Here is a 19535-nt window from a genome sequence, read left to right on the forward strand (position 1 = left end):
ATGCCTGAATGTAATTTTTATTGTAACCTTTAAAGAAAGAGATGGTTGTTTAGAAAAGAGTGAGTTCTGATATTTTTGCTTAGTCCAAAGTCCATACTGAAATTCCTGGGTGAAGTTAGCAAAGGAAGGACTTGTATTGGACCTGAACTATTTTATACTTGGTCCCTTAAACATTGTTATGCCTACAGAGATGTCTCTTTATTCACCACGATATAGATCTAAGATATGCCTGCCAAAGAGCTTTCTGAGAAATAAGGCTTATAAGAAGAAGTGGTACATTTCTTAGCCTAAAAGTTACAATGGAAAAAAAGAGAAAACATCTTTGCAAATAGACTTCCTTTCAGAAATATTTTTCTTTTTTCTAGCCGGGACAATATCTCTCCCAAGTCTTGCTTTGCTGAGATCTCTCTCTCACATTTCCAGAGTTTTGTGTGGCTACAAATCTCACCACCACTGTTTGAAGCAACACCACTCCATCCTTTAAGCATCTTCTGACATATCTGATGCTTGAGACCTCTCAAATTCAAGCAATGTAACTGCCAATTCATTTTTTTTCTTCACCTAATTGTCACCATATGGTGATTAAAAATAAAGTATTTTTCCATTGGGCCATGTGACAGGGAGTTTGTCAGCAAAAAACTGTTTCTCTCAGACTCTCTGAAGGTAGCCATGCGTTTCTCAGAGGTATGCGTGGAACAAAAACAAGTGAAGCGTTGCTCTGCAAGTTGAAAGTTAAAAAGACCAGTGGGAAATCAGTACGGCCCAATGTAAATCCAATAATAATAATAAAAAAATCTTATATTCAGCTTTTCTTTTTCTTCCTAACTGAATTCCTGATTCCTTCAGGTATTGTGTACAACGTTGCTGTAGTGACAGGAGATATCAGAGGAGCTGGCACAAACTCCAAGATCCACGTAATCCTCCATGGCTCCAAAGGCTTAAAGAACAGTGGGAAGATTTTCTTGGAAGGAGGTGAATTTGAGCGTGCCAGGACAGATCTCTTTAACGTGGAGATAGCAGCTCTTCTCAGCCCTCTCAGCAGGGTCACCATTGGGCATGATAATTGTGGCGTCAGTTCTGGCTGGTATTGTGAGAAGGTGAGACTAAGACGTCTGTAGACAGCTCTCAGGCTGTTTCCTATTCATTCATAACCTGACCCCAACAACCAGATAAGTTCATTACAAAAAATAATAATTAAAAAAATGGTCTGCCTTTATTTGGATGACAATATCTGCAGTTTAGCAAGTCAATATTATACATAATGCATGGCAATAGCTGATTGCCTCAAAGGCACATTAGATGTGTAAATCAATCACCTACTAATTGGGCTGATTGTCTCTTTGCAGTCACAAAGGCAGAGATTATTTTTTGCTCAGCACCAAAAGCACCTTCAGATGTTTGCCCAATAGGCCAGGCAAAAATGCAGTCTTGGATTGTGCTGAGCATTTCAAAGTTATCATCTAAATTCAGACTTTCCTGAAGCTTTTAGATGCTGCTTTGGAGCCCAGAAAAGAAGTGGCTGGTCACAGCTGTTACTGGGAGGTAGTGGAGCACGATGGGATGTGGGGAAGAGTACAGCATCAGCTGTTTTGCCTTGTCTTGGATGACTCATTTTGGTGTAATTCTGGAGAGGTGTGAATAACAAGACAGAAAGGTCTTAGACATATTTCAGATTGGGAATTGTGCAACCAGTATAGTTAATACCGGCCAGAAAATCTAAGAAAACTTGTCTTTGAAATCAGGACCAAGCTCCCCAGCTCTGCCTGCATCAGTTACTTACCTCAGTACCAGAGTCCTGTGGGTTGCCAGAGACTGAATATAAACTCACCTTTCCAATCTCTTTCCCTAGGTGGTGGTTTACTGTCCATTCACTGGTATTGAGCAAACCTTCCCGTGTGGGAAATGGCTGGATGAAGATGAAGGAGACGGCCTCATAGAGAGGGAGCTCTATGAAATGGTCTCCCTGCGCCAGAGAAGACTGAAAAGTAGGTACAAGTGCCCACGATCTCCTGTGACAACCCCCCCCCACCAAGCAACAGCACCTTGCATGCCACCCATTTACCATGACATGGGTAGACTTATGATAAAGTAGATGTATAAATGAACAGGGTCCTGTATGAGTTCTGGTTCTGAACATCCTGTTTGGGCACTTAAAAAAACAAAAAACAGAACTTAAAATAAAAATGAAACTTTAAAATTATTTTGAAGAACAGCACTCATTTCCTTACAGAAAGGAATTGGACCTAGCAGTGGCCTAGGGTCACTGGGCTGGGGCTGCTGCAGCCACCACCTCACATTTGCAGACAAGCAGGGCTGCATATCTGACCACTACAGAAGCAAAGAATGGCTGCTCCAGATGAAACAAAACCTAAAAGGACAAAACTGGAGGAAAACAGGAAGCAAAACACAAACTGGGAATTGTGCAACCAGTCTAGATTGTGCTGGTTCATCCTTCCTGCTGAAGTCAACCTTTTTTACTCCTGGTCATTGAAGAAAAAAACATCTCTTAGTCCTGTCCAGCTGCCAAATATGGCATGTGTGAGAAAATGGCTTTTGAAGCCTTTTCTCTAGCAGGAGGCAGGCTCATGTATTATACGGATGTGCAGTTCTGGTGCAGGGTAGTGCTCTACCCACACCACTCCAGCACCCGGCTGTGCTGAAGGGAAACGCTGGGTTGCTGCTCTCTCGCCTGCGTCGGTGTGCATGTGTGAGCAGAACGTTTTAATTAGGATAATAGACGCAGTTTAATCCGGATGCTTCGGGTGGGCTCCTGCTTAAGCAGCAGTTCATTTAAATAAGCTTTATCTAAATGTTAGTCGGTGTTACAACCACATTGCGCCTCTGCCTCGGTCCATTTAACTAAAGCATCTGCAACCTTTAACCCGCTATTATCAGCTCTGATTGTTATTGACAGGCTAATTCCCCTGCTGCCGCAGTGCAGGAGATAGACAGAGAGCATTAGCCCTGAGAAATCCGTGACCTTTAGCTGCCAGATTATGGAAGCGTAAGACTCGACGTTAGACAAGACCTATTATGTCATCTCGCCTATCTCCCTGTGCACGCAGGACTGTCCCTTTCTGCAAGTTGATCAAAGCTTGGTTCATCCTCGCTTTGGGTATCCATGGTGAAATCAGTCCCTGCACAGCGTCTGCAGGCTGCTCCCCCAGCAGATTGGAGCTCGGCGTGTAGCTTGTGTTTATCCACAGTCTCTTTTTTGCCCCTTTATCTTGAGTGTTATCGGGAAACAGTTGTGTCAGGTCTAGCTCTCCCTGGTGCTTGTACCCTGGGGGAATATTTGCTTTGGCTCTGAGAATTCCCCAACTGCCTGGATGTGAAGGGCCGTGCAGATAAGCAATGGGGGAAGGTGCCCATGAGCCCCAGGAGGCTGGTGATGGGTGCCTAGGGGACAGCCAGTCCCTGCAGACCTGTCTCACACCGACTTCTCCCTGTGTGGTTTCTCCCTGACAACCCTCTATCTGCATTTAATCCCTGTACAAGCTCCCCTTGCCCCTCCCTGCACACATGGCTTCTCCTTTTCCTCAGCAAAAGGTCAGAGGGGCCAAACCCTGCAGACGAGAGAGGTCTCTGGTGTCCCCGTTGCCCTTGCTCTCTTCCCCGGGGAGGCCAGGCTGCTGCATCACGTGCTGTGCACTGACTTGGCTCTGCTTCATTGCTGCTCAGATAAAGCTCGCTGCTGATTTCGGAGGAGAGTCTTCATGAACGTTTTGAATTTTATTAAAATAGAGGTGAAACTTTTTTTAAAAAAGAAAACTTACTTTTATCCCTTTTTTTTTTTTTTTTTGGTAGCTGTCATCTCCTTTTTGCAATCAAATGCTGAGGAGATCAGTAAAAGTCTAATTTATATGCACGTCATCATACTTTTACATTCCATTCTGGGCTCTGAAGGTCAATCTGCACTCATGCAGGCAGGGGCATACTGAAAGGGTTAGCAACTCTTTCATTAGGATTTGTTAATAATTCAGTTGATGTATGAGTCAGGAAAGAAACCTGTTCCTTTTCCTGTAGGTGCTGCAGATATGAAATACAGTATTACCAATAAAGAATGCAGATGAGGGTCTCTTCAGAAGAAATAGTTTCACTTTTTCATATGTGCAACCATCCTCTGATGAAAACCAATGTAAAGTCACTGGAGGTAATGGTGCTGGAAGCTAGAGTTGTAACTGCTGGAGAAGTACACCAAAGCTACACAGATGGAGCGCATCCTTGGTCCTTACCTTGTTAGTAATATATGACATGGAAGAATATGGCTCACCTGCAAAAAGGTGATTTATGTGTTTTCACATTTTATTTTAAATGAAAACACAGAATTATAGTTCTAGGCAATCTCATTTCTGTATGCCAAGTGGCAGCTGATTATGTTTGTGCAGAACAGGATAAAATGTCCTGAATTGCTTTGCTACCATCCAGACCTCTCTACCACCCAGAGAAAAGAAAGAAAGAATTCTGCTTTATTTGTTTGTTTATTTGCTTTCAGAAAGTCCCTGGTCTCTGTGGATCTGGACAAGTGACATTAAGAACGCAGGGACAGATGCCACCATCTTTTTCCAGATTTATGGAGACAAGGGGAAGTCGGATGAGATGAAACTGGACAACAATTCAGACAACTTTGAAACTGGACAGACTGACAAATTCATGGTATGAATCTCATGCTAGTAATAAATTTGGCTTAGCATTGTTTTTTGGGGTATTAGAGTCAGCCCTGTAGAGAAAATCACCAGCATGAGACCTTTACCTCTATATATCTATCGTTCTGAAGTGGACATGAAGTCACTCAGTTTGCTGGTGATGCAAATGATTTCCTCACCTGTGGATGTGACCTGTCTTCTCACATTCTATGATTCTATGATTCTATGATTCTCCAAACAGGGCTTAGGCTGGTGTTCCACATTGCTCAGGTGGTGATAACCTCAAGTTATGGTTGTACTTAATTGACACATCTTCTCCGTGGCTGCTGAAGGAAATAGTCATTACCTTCAACCTCACTCACACCCATTTAGGCCATGTCTTTTTTAATAAGAATTAGCTATGTACAGGAGAATTTATAGAGGTGTTTCCTCTCCTTTGTGATCTGGTCTTCAGCCTCCATGAATGTTAGGGGCTGAACTTAAATGGCACATTGAGTCTGGATGCTGGTGAGGGTCTTCTTTTATTCCCATCCCTTTTTCTTTTAGGAAAAAATACATTCCCAAATTTAATTGGGGGCTCGTCAGGGAAACCTTGAGAAACAAGGGATTTTAATTTGTGGCTGAAGCAAAAATATTTATCCCTTTTGCACCAACAGCCACAGCTGCCTTCTGGAGGAAGCATGGCTCTGCTTTGCAGGCCCTGCTTGAGATCAGGCTTTAGCTCTTATTAGCTCTTAATGGTTTTAAGCAGCTCTCATGATCAAGAGTGTCTGAATTCAGTCTCTGTGTTCTCCCCTCCTGAAAAGAGAGGCCACGAGTCCTCTCTGTGGGGTAAGGTTCATTATTTTTAAAGAACATTAGTATTTTAGTCTACTTTTCAACTTCTCTCTCATTTGTCTCTTAAAAAGTGATCAGTGGTGTCCTTGGTATGGATGTTTTGCTAACTTACAAAAATGTACATGTATAAAGCTCTTTTGTTTCCCCCTCTATAGATTGAGCTCCCTGATCTGGGCACATTTTATAAGCTTCGGATATGGCATGAGAAAAGAAATCCTTTTGCTGGCTGGCATCTGAATAAGGTGAGAGGACAGCAAGAAAGGATACACCTGACAAAGCACATTGGTCACAGAGGTGTGTCGTGTCAGTCCTGGGTCTCTGTGTTCCTCAGCTGGCAGCTGAGTTTGATGTGCAGTGGTCAAAGGTGAATCCATTTACAGACTGCGCTGGCTGAGGGGTGGAAGTGGAAATCGTGCATGAAAACAAGACGTAAAGGAGAGCACACTGAAGCCTGGTCAAGAATATGCAGGGAGAGATGGATTCAATGCATGATTCTGTGAGGACATTCCTTCCTATCCCTCTCAGTTTAGCCAAGATTTGTATGGAAAATGGGAGCAATGTGAAAGGGCAGCTCCAGACGGCCCAGATTGATGGTGAAAAGTGTGTTCCCCCTTCTTTCCAGTGTCAGACCACTGTAGTCCTCCCTCACTGCTGCCAGAAGGTTTTTCCCTTGCCTCTCAGAAATCTTTCTAGTTTGAGATTGCTACTGTAAAGAGTGGCAAACTGGTCCTTTTATGGCCTATTTAGGCTGGTCAGAGAGACAGACTGACTTATGGGAGACTCCTACTATACAGTGGAGTGTAACCTGCCCTGAAGCAATGACAGCCCTGTTGCCAGAGATGGACCTGTGCAGACTGGAGGAGCCTGTGGAGGCCATTCAGCAGAGAGCAGCACTGTGCTGCCTGGGGGATAAACACGGTGATCTGCTTGAACTCCAGTCACATTTTCTTTGTTCCACCAGCAACAATCTACCACACTGTCAGCCCTCACCTAGGCCTGCAGAACAGCAAGTTCATCTCTGAGCTTCACCCTTACTCCTTCTGGAGTGCTTGGAAGACTTTCTCTGCACTCAAGAAAACATACACTTTTGCTCCACAGCCATAAATAACTGTGATGATAAATCACAATTTACCACTTAGAGATTTGTCTCTCATGCCTCTGACATGCTTTGACAGATTCTACTCTCTTGCATGGCCAGGGAGCTGTGAAAGCATACACAGCCAAATGCTGCTCCAGTCTGGGGAGCACATCAAGCACTGTAGTGTCCTCCACATGGTGGGAGAAGGTGCCTGGCTATGGTATTTATCAGAAAGAAAGTGCTGGTCAGACATCAGGCCAGTGCAACTTTGTTGAACAGTTAGTTCACAGATGATAAGCAAGAATGCTTAGACTTTCCATAGCTTTACATTTCCCTAGGTATGTCTTCTTTTCTTTCACAGAAACTGTGTTCAGGGAAGAAAAAAAGGATCTCCTAATGTATTTAGGATTCATCTGAGGCCAAACTGCCTGACCAAACATGGTGATGATGCCAGAACTCAGTTTGCCTCTGGACAGCAAGTCTGACACTTTCTGGATGCATCAGGCAGAGAGCACATAAATCCCACTGCTTGTGTGTACATTATAGCATCCCAGAACTTCCAGCTGAAAACTTAACAATGGTTCCTTAACAGGTTTCAGTCCTCTCACATGTCATGCTGGGCTTACTCTACTTTCAGGCGAGCGTACATTTTCTACTACAAGAAGAACCATACCACTCAGTCCAAAATTCCATCTATCCCAGCGTCTTCTCTCCTATGTCACATAAGTGCATGATTTGAGAACAATAAGAAAAGGACAAGCATTTATGTTATATTCCCCTAATATCTTTTGACTTTTCCCAATTGGAGACGTACTTCCTGAGCAGATCTACTAAATACAAAGAGTTTAGCAGGTTTCTCTTCCATTTATTTGCTCAAAAGTTTCTGTCTCCCCTTGAACATTTAAACTTTTAGCAACCATAATGGTTCAGCAAGGACTTCAGAGGTTGAAGATGTCCTTCTGTTTGCTTTGAACTTTGCTCTGCTAGGATCATTTGATGCCTGCTATTCCTTGTAGCAAAGAGAGAGTGAACCCCCTCTGCCTTCTCTATTCCACCTGTGATTTTGGAGACCTTTGTGAGAAAAATCTCAAATAATTTTCTTCAGACAGGACCTTCTGTGAAGCTATTTTATTCGTGATTGCAATGGCGGGCATCCTGTCAATTAGGAGTGCATTTTAGTAAACAAATCATAACCTGTTATTCCCTATTACCCGACGCCTGATCACCTCCCCTGTTTCCTCATTGGCTGAGTACTACAGGTTCACAAGCCACTCAACACTCCTCTATACCATATATGTACAATTTCTATTTTTTTTCAACCCTTAAATTTCTCCTTTCTTATGTTTTGAGAACTTGTGATCTTTGTTTTACTGTTCTCACACTGCTCATCCTGTTTTTCTCAAGCTTCTCCCTTATTTTGTAACAGTGAGACCTTCTACTGTCCGCTCCTCTACTTAGCATTTCTCCTTATTATGACTACACAACTACCTTCGAATACAGAAAATTAGTTCTCTACTGTAAAAACACAACTTTGTTTCTCACACCTTCATCATACCCTCTCTTTAGGTGCTCTTCCAGCCATCAGCAGGTTCTTACCTTACTTGCTGCTTATTCATTTGGAAGACACTCCACAACTTTGATCATCCTTGCTGCCATTTCCAGTGTGTTTGCTAAACATGTTGTGCACTGATTTTGTGCTGAGGGGACCAGAAGTGCAAATACTGTCCAAGATTTGTTTTGTGGATTTATACAGTAGCACAGCAACAGCTTCCATTTCATTGTTTATTTTTTTTCCCTAAATAATCCCTAATATATATATATATATATATATATATATATTTATTATTATTTTTTAATCTCTACTCAGGACTGAGCTGGTGTTTCCATTCTACATTGTGACTTAATGTTTGAGAACTAGAACCAAGGTCCTCAATTTGTTAGTGCTGGAGAAACAGGGCTACAGTGTTGCAAAGCAGCCAGAAAACTTCATTTTACATAAAATTCCTTTATTATTTTTGCCCTTTACTTTGGGTAGGGTAAATGTTAGGACCAAGGCTCTCAGTGACAAATGTGTAGGTCGTCAAGGCCTACCCAAAAGGTAGAAGATCCCTACAAAAATGCATTCTCCTTGGTGATGAACAAAGTTATCACAATAACCATGCTTTAGAAATAAATGCATTCGGCAGCACACCCTGCCTGTTCTGCCTCTCTCCATCTCCATTTGAGGAAACAGATTACCTGTGTTTTGTCTGGGCACAATGTGGCATATGACAAGCAATTACTCAGGGCCACGGTATCCATCAAAACTTTCACAGGACGATGGAGTGATGGGGGAAAAGAGGAACAAAAAGGCTTCAGCTATGACAGCCTGTGCTCGTTTCGGAAGGCACCCGGGCGCGCTGCGACAGTCTCATTATTAATGTGTGTTATTTCTCTGCTGCGACCTGCTCTTGCTTCCCAGGCACAGACCTGTCAGGAGCTGGTTGCTTTTTGTCTCTAAGCCTCTGAACTCATGCGGTGTTTTGGTTTAATGAAGGTAACTCTGCTGAAAACGCTGACAAAAGAAAAATACTCATTCAACTGCGGCCGCTGGCTAGATATAAATGAAGACGACAATGAGATCGTGCGGGAGCTCCCTGCAGAGGGGACTCTGGTGACTGAAGTCATGCCAGGTGAGAGCCATGGGCTCTGTGCAGGGGCTCACTTGAGGCCTGAAAAGGAAAAAAAAAAAAAAAAAAACAAACCTCTTTGTCTAAGGGATGCATGGACAGAGCGGTGCCATTCAATTAGCTCCTCTTTCTGGCACTTTCTCTCTGCAGTATTTTCTGTGTGCATCATTAGCTGCATGAGGCATCAGAAATCCCAGGCTCTGACTCTGAGCAGATTTCTCTCTGCTGGGAGGTGGGAGAGATCTGGCCATAGCATTGCAGTTTCCAGAGCTGTGTTTTTTTCTAACTCATATTTTCTCCAGTCTCCCTTAAAACATGAAAGGCTAGGTTTGAAGGGAAGTTCATGGATTGCATGCCTAGCTGAAAACCTATCTAAAATTTCACATTTTTGCACTTTACAATTTTATTTAGATATATGCACATTTATTCAGCTAAATGTATAAATGTATAGATAGATGCAGAGAACAGTCATGCAAGAACATTAAGTATCTTTCAGTATGCATGAGCAGTCAGAAACATTTATTGGGTAAATTATGCTCAAACTGGAAGTTTAATTAAGGCAAGCCACAAGAACTTTGTGCTGGCTTCCTGAAGTGGTCACTTCTATCTTGACCTCAGGTCACAAGAATTAAATGTACTTGTAGGGAAAATTTTGGAGAGCAGCACAGCTCAGGACGGCCACTGGGATTTCTTTCATTTCTACTGAAGCACCCAGTGGGGCTCCACGCTCTACAGACCACAAGTCCCCTCTTTTCTGAAATTTCTGACAAACTCAGTGATCTGCATGCAGCTGAACTGTTCCTCAGAAGAGGAAGAGTAATGGTAATTACAGAGGTTATTAAAATGTAAATAAATTTGTTTTTGAAATGTATTTTTAATCAGCTGTGGAGAGGGCTGCTTGAACTCAAATGCAGGCTCTCTCCTGTAAGAAGCAATTGTGCTGAGAGGAGGCAAGACGTGACACCCGCACGTGGGGGTTTGGGAGGCAGGGCTGGAGCATTGCTTCTCATCCCGCCTGGAGGAATGGTAGAAACTCCCCGAAACCACCCAAAACATGGGTTCTTCTGTGCTGCCTCCTGGCTTGTTGAAGGAGCTCAGTGCTGGCCTGTGCCATCAGCAAGTCCCTTTCTAAAGGATAGGCTCTCACTCAGTGTTAGAGAAAAAATGTAGGGTTTGAGTATAAAGAGGCCAGACACAGGGTGATAACGTGATCCTGTCTGCCATGAAGAAGAGATCACACCTCCCTCTGCCGAGCTGCTCACAGGGATGTCTGCACCCCTCTGAAATTCAGTGATGCTGGACTTCTGGTCTCACTTTCAAGAAGGTCGATCTGTGGCCTGGTTCTTCATGTTGAAACCTCTTCTGGAAGTCCTTCCCACAACAGAACAGGAGGTCACAGCTGAGGGTTGAGTTGGGGGAGGAAAGTGGTGACCCAAAATCCCACCAGAAAATCCTGAAGAAATATCTCAGAGGTAACAAGGAGACAAGGCATGATCCAGTCTCCTGCACTGCAAGAAGGCCCAAGGAGATGGGGCCAGCTGGCTATGTCACCCCCACCATGTACCAGTGTAACATTTATCTTTTTGTAACTCATTTCCTCTGCTGGCCATGCCCCAGGGTGCCAAAACCAAGGCTTTTCCTGAGCAAGGCCCTTCAGGAATGGGAGGCAGGAGAGCCAGGGCAAGGCCTCAAGGGAACCGTGCACCCCAGTTTGTGAGGTTTATACAAAGGGAAGGGCACTTCCATATGCTTCTTTGGAGGGGTTTTATAGGCTTTAACAGTTCAGGCCTTCCTCTTTTTTTTTTTTTTTTTTCTTTTCCAAGTTATAGCACAGAAGTATAAAAGTCAATACACATACAGGATTACCAATTGGAAGTGCGAACACTTAAAATTAATTGCAAGTTTGTGGGAAAATGCTGTAAATTTAAATGGCAATTAACTGTGTTGCTGAAATTGCTTTATTAATTTATGCTTCCACAGTGATAAAATACCGAGTGACAGTTTGCACAGGGATGGTAAGCGGCAGCGGCACAGATGCCAATGTCTTCGTCTGCCTCATCGGTGACCAGGGAGACACGGGAGAACGGGTTCTCTACAAATGCATCAACAACGTCAATAAATTTGAAAAAGGCAACGTAAGTTCATGGAGCAGCTCCTTAAGGTGGGCTTGAAAGTGCCAAACAAAGCCTGTGATGGTTTGTAGATGTTTTTGTTTTTGAAGACGTGCATTTGCAATCTTGGCTGATTTCCCTGCTGGTTTGGCCTAGGGCAGCAGGGAGAAGGAAATCACAGCTGCAGGCTGTCATACTGGTTGCTTTGGGAAGGGGGGTTAGGTTAGGGACAGCATACCCTTTCTTGACAATGGTATTTTCATAAATAAGCATCCTGATTTGCTCCCCAGCTAAGTAGTGGCTGTTGAAGTTGTGTCTTCAGTCTGGAGAAGGCTTCCAGGAAAGCTGTCTGGCTTCCAAGAACAAGGGGAAGCCTGTCCCCCTCCATCTGAGATTGCACAAATTTGGCTTCTGGGGCAAAGGAAGGAAAAAAAAGTCTAATGTGAAAATCAGAACAAAAAGCTGAATGTGTTTTTCATATTTCCACCAGTCTCACCTCAACAGTGCTGCACACAATTTCTATGTCTTATATTCAGTCTGTTAGTCAACATATTTTGTATGGTCGGGTCCTGAAAAGAGGGGGAAATGGCCTGAAATGAAGGCTGAGCCTTTTCCACTGAAAAACTGAGATAATAAAGAAGTCAATCTGTAGCTAAGCCCCTGATACATTAACAAGCAAATAATGTGCAGATCTGATCTAAGGGGTCAACCTACTTAATATATACTCAATTACGAGGCGCACATTGGATCTCTAGGGCCTGACTTAAACTGATAGAATGTAATCAGTATCTCCTGGAGGAGCAGAGTTTGAGAATCTGATCACAGAACTCTGCAGATTTCCCATCTTCTGTGTCATTATTTGACTGAAGTTTTGGAAAGGAAAGAAAACGAAGATGAAGGGAGGTCATATTTTCTAAATTGACCATTGAATTTAGGCTTCTGAAATATACATTAATGCTTTGGATTTACCTTTGAGTGTTCAGAAATTCCAATACTTCACTAAGATCACTGAGGTTTTTTGACTTCAAAATAACTTTTATTAGTTTTTTCTTGTGCTGGTAAGACCTGTCTGTGGAAATGCATGATATTTACATAGTGGTAAATTTTATTCTGCTTCTACATGATGTAAAGGTTTGCAGACATAGGCACTGCAAACATTATATTTTTGCCTATGCATTTGCATAATAAGATTATTTATTTTGAAAAAGTAAGTCCAAACTATAAAAGAGAGTCATTTTGTCATTTGGGGAAGTCTTAATGAGTCATGAGTCACATTGGTTTGAAGACTGTTTCAGTGGAGTCCAAAAAAAAAACAAACTTGGTCACAGAAGACTGAAGACAGACTATTATTATTATTACTTATTATTACTATTATTATTACTGTATTATTTAATCCCAACAAAATGAGCTATGTAGTAGCTTCATGAAGTAAGAAAAAAAACAAAACAACAACAACAACAAAAAAACACCCAAGAAAATAGGAAGAGTAATTTCGGAAATCAGTTCATGTGATTAATAGTATCCAGATGATACAAACCAAACTGGAATCTGTTAGTGAATAACTGGTCTTATGGCATGAGGAGCTGAAAGCTAGTGAATGAACTGAAAGCTGTTTATGGATTGATCCTGACAAACGTGGATCTCATGTGTTCAAGAGACTGAACAAGTATATCTACACTGATTAACTCAGATACGCCATTAAATAAATGTGGCTAAGTCAGTGCAGTCTTTAATCTACAACCACTTAAACCAATAGCACCTTGATTACCAATTTAACTTGAAAAGTTTGCTTGCAGATGCAAACTAACAGCCTGTATAGATGGTAAAATTTAAAGATGTCTTTAAATTAGGTGTTTGCCCTGCTTCAGTTCCATCCATTTACTTACTCATTAATTTATATCAGCCGTTAATAAGTAAGATGAACATCAGACCTAATGAATCAGACTTCATTGACTTAGTCTGACTCAGTGAGGTCTGGATAACTTAAATCCCCATACAGCAGTTTTGAGTTTGTAAGTAACAGTTGTTTGTGAATAGGAGCCCATCATTAAGGTTTGAAACAGTGGTAGTATGTTTAGTTGTCTATATTTTAAAAGTCAGTTTTGAGTCCTGCATAATGGAAGAAATTATGATTTTATTTATAATTATTATTCTTCCTCCATTATCAGGCCACCATGTTTTCCAGGAGCTAACTGGATATTTGCTACTGTCATATGTGCTTCACAGGCTTTTGGGAGATGATAAAGAATGAACAGATTGCCACATTTGGTTAGCTTTCTCTTACCTAAAACAGCATCTCAGCCAGAGGTAGCCATGGCAGTTTGCCTGTTTGTTGGTCTGTATGGGAATTTAAGGGTATTTAGCTCCTGGGCTAGGTTCACACCAGCTTCTGAATACAACATAGGGAGCAGGCTCCTGAGCACCTGGAAATACCCCTGTGTATCCACGTCTGACACCTGCATGTGGGGAAATGTTGGGAGATCAGATTGTGCCCAGTAGTCCATGTCAGCTCATTTTAATGTGGGGTAGTGTCCTCAAACTGTACCTCCAAATACCTCTGTTGATTTGGTCTACAGTGACCTGCCCAGGTTCTCCCAGAAAGCTGATATCCAAATGGGGGTTTGAATTTGGATTTGGCATTTTCCTGCCTCTCTGTGTGAACTTCTTAATAATCAAATTAGTGGTTTTTTGGTTTTTGTTTTTTCTTTTTACAGTTGTGCAGGGCAAGCAATGACATGGAAGATTTAAAATGCTGGCAGATCGTATATTTGTAAATCTAATATTTTACTTCTAGCACAAATATTCAAGCTTTCATTCTTTGGTAAATTAATTTGTGCTTACCCCTTCATCTCATGAAGAATTATCTTACAGCATGCTGATGATGTTGGTTTGATTGCAGTAATAAATTTGGGTTGTTTGTTTTTAAGGAGAAATACTGCTTTACCTTTTTGTCTTTCTCCTCCTCAAAGGCTGATGAATTCTTCGTTGAAGCAGTAACGCTGAAGCAGGTGAGGAGGGTGAGGATAGGGCATGATGGCAAAGGAGGAAGCAGTGGCTGGTACCTTGCCAAAGTGATAGTGAGGGAAGAAGGACAGCCAGAAAGCGAGGCTGTGGAATTCCCCTGCTACAGGTACTGGAAACAATGCTTGTGCTTGCAAATCATGCCTCCAGCTATGCATTTGCCAGCCTTTAAAGAGCCTAGCTATTGTTCCAAGACTGGAATTTTCTGAGCACAGCTTAATCCTTTTTATTTATGCATTCATTTATTTTTGCTAAGCCTGAAAGCAAAGAGTGTGGATTGGGAGGTTTAAGATACTGCTAACTCCCCTTACCAAATGAACAGCAATCTGAATTGTGAACTTTTCAGCAATTAGTTCAGTAATATAGAGAATTTCCAAAAGGTAAAACACAACCTTCCAGTCCCACATAGAGTGTCACTGCAATTGCCTGCTGCAGAAACACGCTCTGCAATCTGCTGCAGTTTGCTAGTTTTATTGCATGTGAGGGACAAGGTTTTGCTCCCTTGCATGCACATCCCATCTTTCCAGGAGCAATGGGATGCTGTTTTTGTGTTGGGAGAATGTAAAATCATTATGCTGCCATCCTAAGAGCTCCTTGCATGAGGGGAAATGCATATCATGCAGACAGAGATAGTTGTAGAGTGAAGGGTTGTAACTCAACCCTTCGGTAGTTATAAATGTATTCTTCTCTTTCCCAGACAATCAAGTGGCCAAAAGAAATGTGTGGTAGAGAGGCTGCCCATGGGGAGCCAGATGGAACATCCATTCTGGCATTACCTGGGGTCCTCCACATCCTAGCACAAACCAGAGACAACTGGGTGAAAACATAAGAGACAGACATTCAGCATAGCTCAGTGTCCTGTGCAGTCCCACTTGCCCTTGAAGAATGTCCACCCTATAGGATGGAAGTCCACTGAGCTCCACTTAACCACATCAAGTAGCTGTTGTAAAAAGTCTTCTCCAGGGAAACAAGTGGAATTGTAAAATGCAAACACAATTATTCTTAAATTGCAAACAGGGGTAAACCCAGTAAGCTGGCTACTTGTCTCTTGTCACTATAAATCAGACAGAACACCACTATAATCAGGGGAGCCAGTCTAATATAAAACAGGAGCCAGTCCCAGCCCCTCTGAATTGCTAAGCCTCATCACATCAGAGAGCACATTCACTGGGGAGACAGCACTGAGCAGCAGATGCAGTGTCATCTTGGTTGTGAAAAGCAAGCCAGCCTCTCCCTTTTCAAAGAACAAACCACGATGTTATGTCATTGCTGCCTTTTGATACATATTTAACAACCATATGTTTTACTGAGTTAAGCAACCCAGCTAGACAGGTTTTTACTTGGACATGAAGTGTCCACGTGAAGAGCTGTTTTGCTCAGATTCTTCAGAGATATTTCCGTGTCTAAATGCACTGTGCAACTGGCTCTTTTTTAAGAATTCATTTTGAATTGCCTCCTTTTTTGGCTGCTTATGTGTCTTCCCTCAGCTTGGCAGGATGACCCTGTTCCCCCTAGGTTTACTCTAGTGGATCAAAAGAGTCCACAGGGTGTTCCCTTCAGGCCAGGGACTTAAAAAAAAAAAAAAAAATAGAGGGAGAAAAATGAAAAAAGACAACAACAACAAAGAATAAAAAAAGGACTTTATCCCTAGGATATATAGGGTGCATTCAGGCTCCAAGTCACAAACGATGGAATTCCACTCTTCTTACCTTTCTTACGGTCTCTTTTTCCAAGTAAGTCTGTGCTGTTCGTGCGGCTTTGTTTGCTGTCCTTGTGCCAGCATTATCTCCTCCCCTCAGATTGAGAAGGTAACATGACTGATCACCTCCAACCACAGGGGACTGCTGCTCCCTACCACTATCTTTGGTGCCTGTGTCTCTGGGGAGACTGGGGCATCATCGCAGTATACGGGTGTCGTCATGGGTTCTGGAGATATCTGAGGGCGAAGGTGCTCACCCACTGCATCCTCCATCTGAGGGATACATGTCTCCATGACCTGCAGTGTTTGGATGTTCCCCTCCAGCCCTGTGGGCCAAGGACAGCTTACATCCTCACTGCTTTGGCGGGTGCTCAGAAGGACCTTCTTTGCCTGCTTTTTCAGAGCCAAGAGGCTGAAGTAGGCCTGTCCAAGAAGAGCAGCCTTCTTTTGGTGAGCCAATGCAAGTGGGGTTAGTTAGCTAATGCAAGTCTCCATCCAGGGTACGCTGGGGAATCTTCTTTTTCTGCTTGGCCACACTCTGGCCAGCCAGTGGACATGCTGATGTTCTCACAGCCTTCATCCCCAAGACCTGATAAACTTCACCTCTACCACGCAGCACAGTTGCATGATCTGGAGGAAACAGCTTCTGCTGCTGTATCCTTATTGAAAGCTGCTCTTGCAGACTTGCTGCAGCTTAGCTGTTCCTCTGAGTCAGCTAGAGGACAAAATGCTTTCCAGCAGGAACAGATCTCACATGTGCAGAAAGCTCCAGAGGCTTCTTACCTCTATAAAAACACATAATACAGCTGAGAGCTGCTAAACAGCCTCCATTATATCTAACGCCCGTAGGATACCCATATAGATCTTTACTGTATGTGACTCATTGAAGTCTCTGTTCCTACTTTTTACGTATTCATATGCATGGCTATGTTTTGTCTTTTAATTTGAAAGCTCTTTTTATGGTTCTATAGGAACATCTATAACCTAATAGTCACAACAGTTCTATGAGAAGAACAGTCTTCGTTTTACAAGGGAGCCAACAGAGATAAAGAGAAGCTAAGTGGATTAAGCGTGAATTTGTGTCAGGTTCAGGAAGAGCATCCAGAAATAATGACTCCCAGGCCTGTGCTTTCAACTCTTAAAACAGTTGGCTGTAAAGAGAAAGGCTTGTAGCTCTTCCTACAGTCAGTGATGTTTAAAGCGGTCATTTGATCTGTGCACGCAAGGAGAAAATGCAACTTCTCCAAGTGTTATTTACAGAATTAGTATACCTCACTCAGATGCACTGCAGTGTTATTTTTCCCTTATGAGCACATGATATTATAATATCATGTTTTTTGGAACTGAACCCTGAATCATTCAGTGATACAATTGTACTATATATACGCCTTATACTAGCTGATGTGAAGTAGTTATTGTGATAATAAATAACACTGAAAAATTTGAAATGAAGGAGTTCAACTTTTGCCCCAGAAGTGGAGCCAAACCTTTCCAAAGCTCAGGACTGACTGTTTCAGTTTTCAGTTTGTTCTCAAGGCTCTGTGGAAGTCCAGGAATGGACTAGCTGGCATTCTTTAAAGTAGCCTATTTTTCATAATATTTATATCCCAGCCAGAAATGAATTTTCAATCAGGCAGTCATGAGTTCATGATAGGATAGATTTTTTTATGTTATAAATCATTACAGCTCTACTGAAACCTTCAATGATACTTTGTTATATATTTTTTTTCTAAGCATATGGACTGCAACATCCTAATTTTACTCCAGCATAAGGAATACCATGAATTCTCTGAAGAACAGAGACTATGAATGGGATGATGCACTAGGAGGTCCCTGTAAAAGAACATTTATTCAATCAGATGCCAAAAGTGCTCATCATGCAAAGGAACCAGAGAAACCTCCTTGTGTTGCATTAAATACTCTGCAACTTCTGTGTATTTTGTACGTAGTTATATACATAAGTAGAATTTAAAGACACACATGCAGATATGCTTGCATGTCTGAATTTATCTGGGTATGTTAATCACTCTTGTTGCACATAGGTTATTATCTACAGGATTTCAAATGCTATATGTGATACCATATTACATTTTTCCAGTGCTTCCCTGACTCTCTGGCCCTCTAGAGATCTGTGCTGGAGTATCTTTCATGTTGTATTTGTGTCCACTTTGGAGAATTGGGCATGCAATAACCCTGTAAAACCAAGCATGTGACACAAGATGCATGCACACCATTCCAAAATCTGTACTGGTGTGAGAATTACATGCACTGAAATTGCACAGAGGCTTGGTAAAATGAAAGAATGTTTTGACAGGTCTTTTGTATTAGGAATATGATAGCACTATACAGAAAAAATCCATTTTCTGTTGCCTGATGTGTTTATAATGTGTCAATCCATTTGTGCTCAGTGTACAACTATAAACCCCTGGTTGCAATCTGCTGCTCAGTGATATGCTTTTGGAATTATGTTGGAGTAAATTTAGGATATTGCAACATATGTGCTGAAGAAAAGGAATACAATTGCATTGCTCATCCGAACACTTTCTCTGTCACTAGTTAAAGTCATATTCTTGAGAAAATAGTACTATTCTCTTGGCTGAAAAAAAAGTAATCAGCTTCTTCTACAGCAGCAGCTTTAACCCACTTCTTCCAAGGCAAACTCCTTCCCTTGCCATCAGTAGCTGCCAATGTTGGTAGAGGGAAATTATTTACCTAGGGATGTGTCCTCCTTTATTGGATTCCTGACTGCTGAAGCAGTTAGCATTTGTTATGCTGCACACAGAGATCTGTTTCTTGTGGAATGCATTTTCATCCTGCCACCTTGGTGCAGAAGTGGTTCATCCTGCTTCATCCCACGCTTCCCTAAAACATCAGCAAATGGGGTGACAAAACATGTGTCCCTAAAACAATAGCAAAGGCAAAATCAGCAGCATGTACACTGGCAGCAGAAACATCAGCTTGCAGGACCAAAAAAAACAAAAAAACAAACAGCACTAGAAAGCAGAAGTTTATACCACCTTGTGGGCTTCTGCCTTCATGAAACCCATGCTGAGTTCAGTGGTCCTGGGGTGGTAGAGGTCAGGCTCAGATTTAGTTGGTCTTCCCAGTTAACTTCCATGTGTGCAGAAGAACCTTGACTTTTGGGATGATGTGATCCCCTATCCATTGGATACCTGTCCAAGGATGTGAATCCTGAGCCAGCATCAAGAACTACATGATACAAAGGTATTAAGGACCAGTTCTACCAGGTAAAAATAATTCCCCCACCCCAAAAATGTCAACTCATGTAAAGTCTTCCTCTTTTAGGTCTTGATGTCTTGGCATGCTCCTCTTCGGCCCTCCTTGCACTCCACCCTTGCTCAATTTCTGTAATTAGTTTCCCAGTCTTCCCCACAGATTTTTCTGCTCCTCCGTCCCTACTGCACCTTTCAGACTCCGCCAGGGCATGATACCAGATGCCCACATGTTGTGTTA

The 19535-nt window shown here is 42.3% G+C and overlaps 1 protein-coding gene across 4 annotated transcripts in view; it reads left to right on the forward strand.

The window, feature by feature from the left end:
- The window catches only part of LOXHD1 (lipoxygenase homology PLAT domains 1), a 142288-nt gene that overhangs the window by 45172 nt on the left and 77581 nt on the right, over window positions 1–19535 (forward strand). For all 4 annotated transcript variants that reach the window (XM_038171035.2, XM_072031280.1, XM_072031281.1 and 1 more), the window contains exons 8-14: window positions 847–1097; window positions 1850–1985; window positions 4496–4656; window positions 5639–5725; window positions 9098–9233; window positions 11211–11365; window positions 14311–14471. In XM_038171035.2, the coding sequence (XP_038026963.1) occupies window positions 847–1097; window positions 1850–1985; window positions 4496–4656; window positions 5639–5725; window positions 9098–9233; window positions 11211–11365; window positions 14311–14471 (1087 nt within the window). The remainder of the gene's footprint in view (window positions 1–846; window positions 1098–1849; window positions 1986–4495; window positions 4657–5638; window positions 5726–9097; window positions 9234–11210; window positions 11366–14310; window positions 14472–19535) is intronic.

The sequence above is a fragment of the Anas platyrhynchos genome, chromosome Z, assembly GCF_047663525.1.
Source record: "Anas platyrhynchos isolate ZD024472 breed Pekin duck chromosome Z, IASCAAS_PekinDuck_T2T, whole genome shotgun sequence".
In the NCBI taxonomy this organism is placed as follows: domain Eukaryota; kingdom Metazoa; phylum Chordata; class Aves; order Anseriformes; family Anatidae; genus Anas; species Anas platyrhynchos.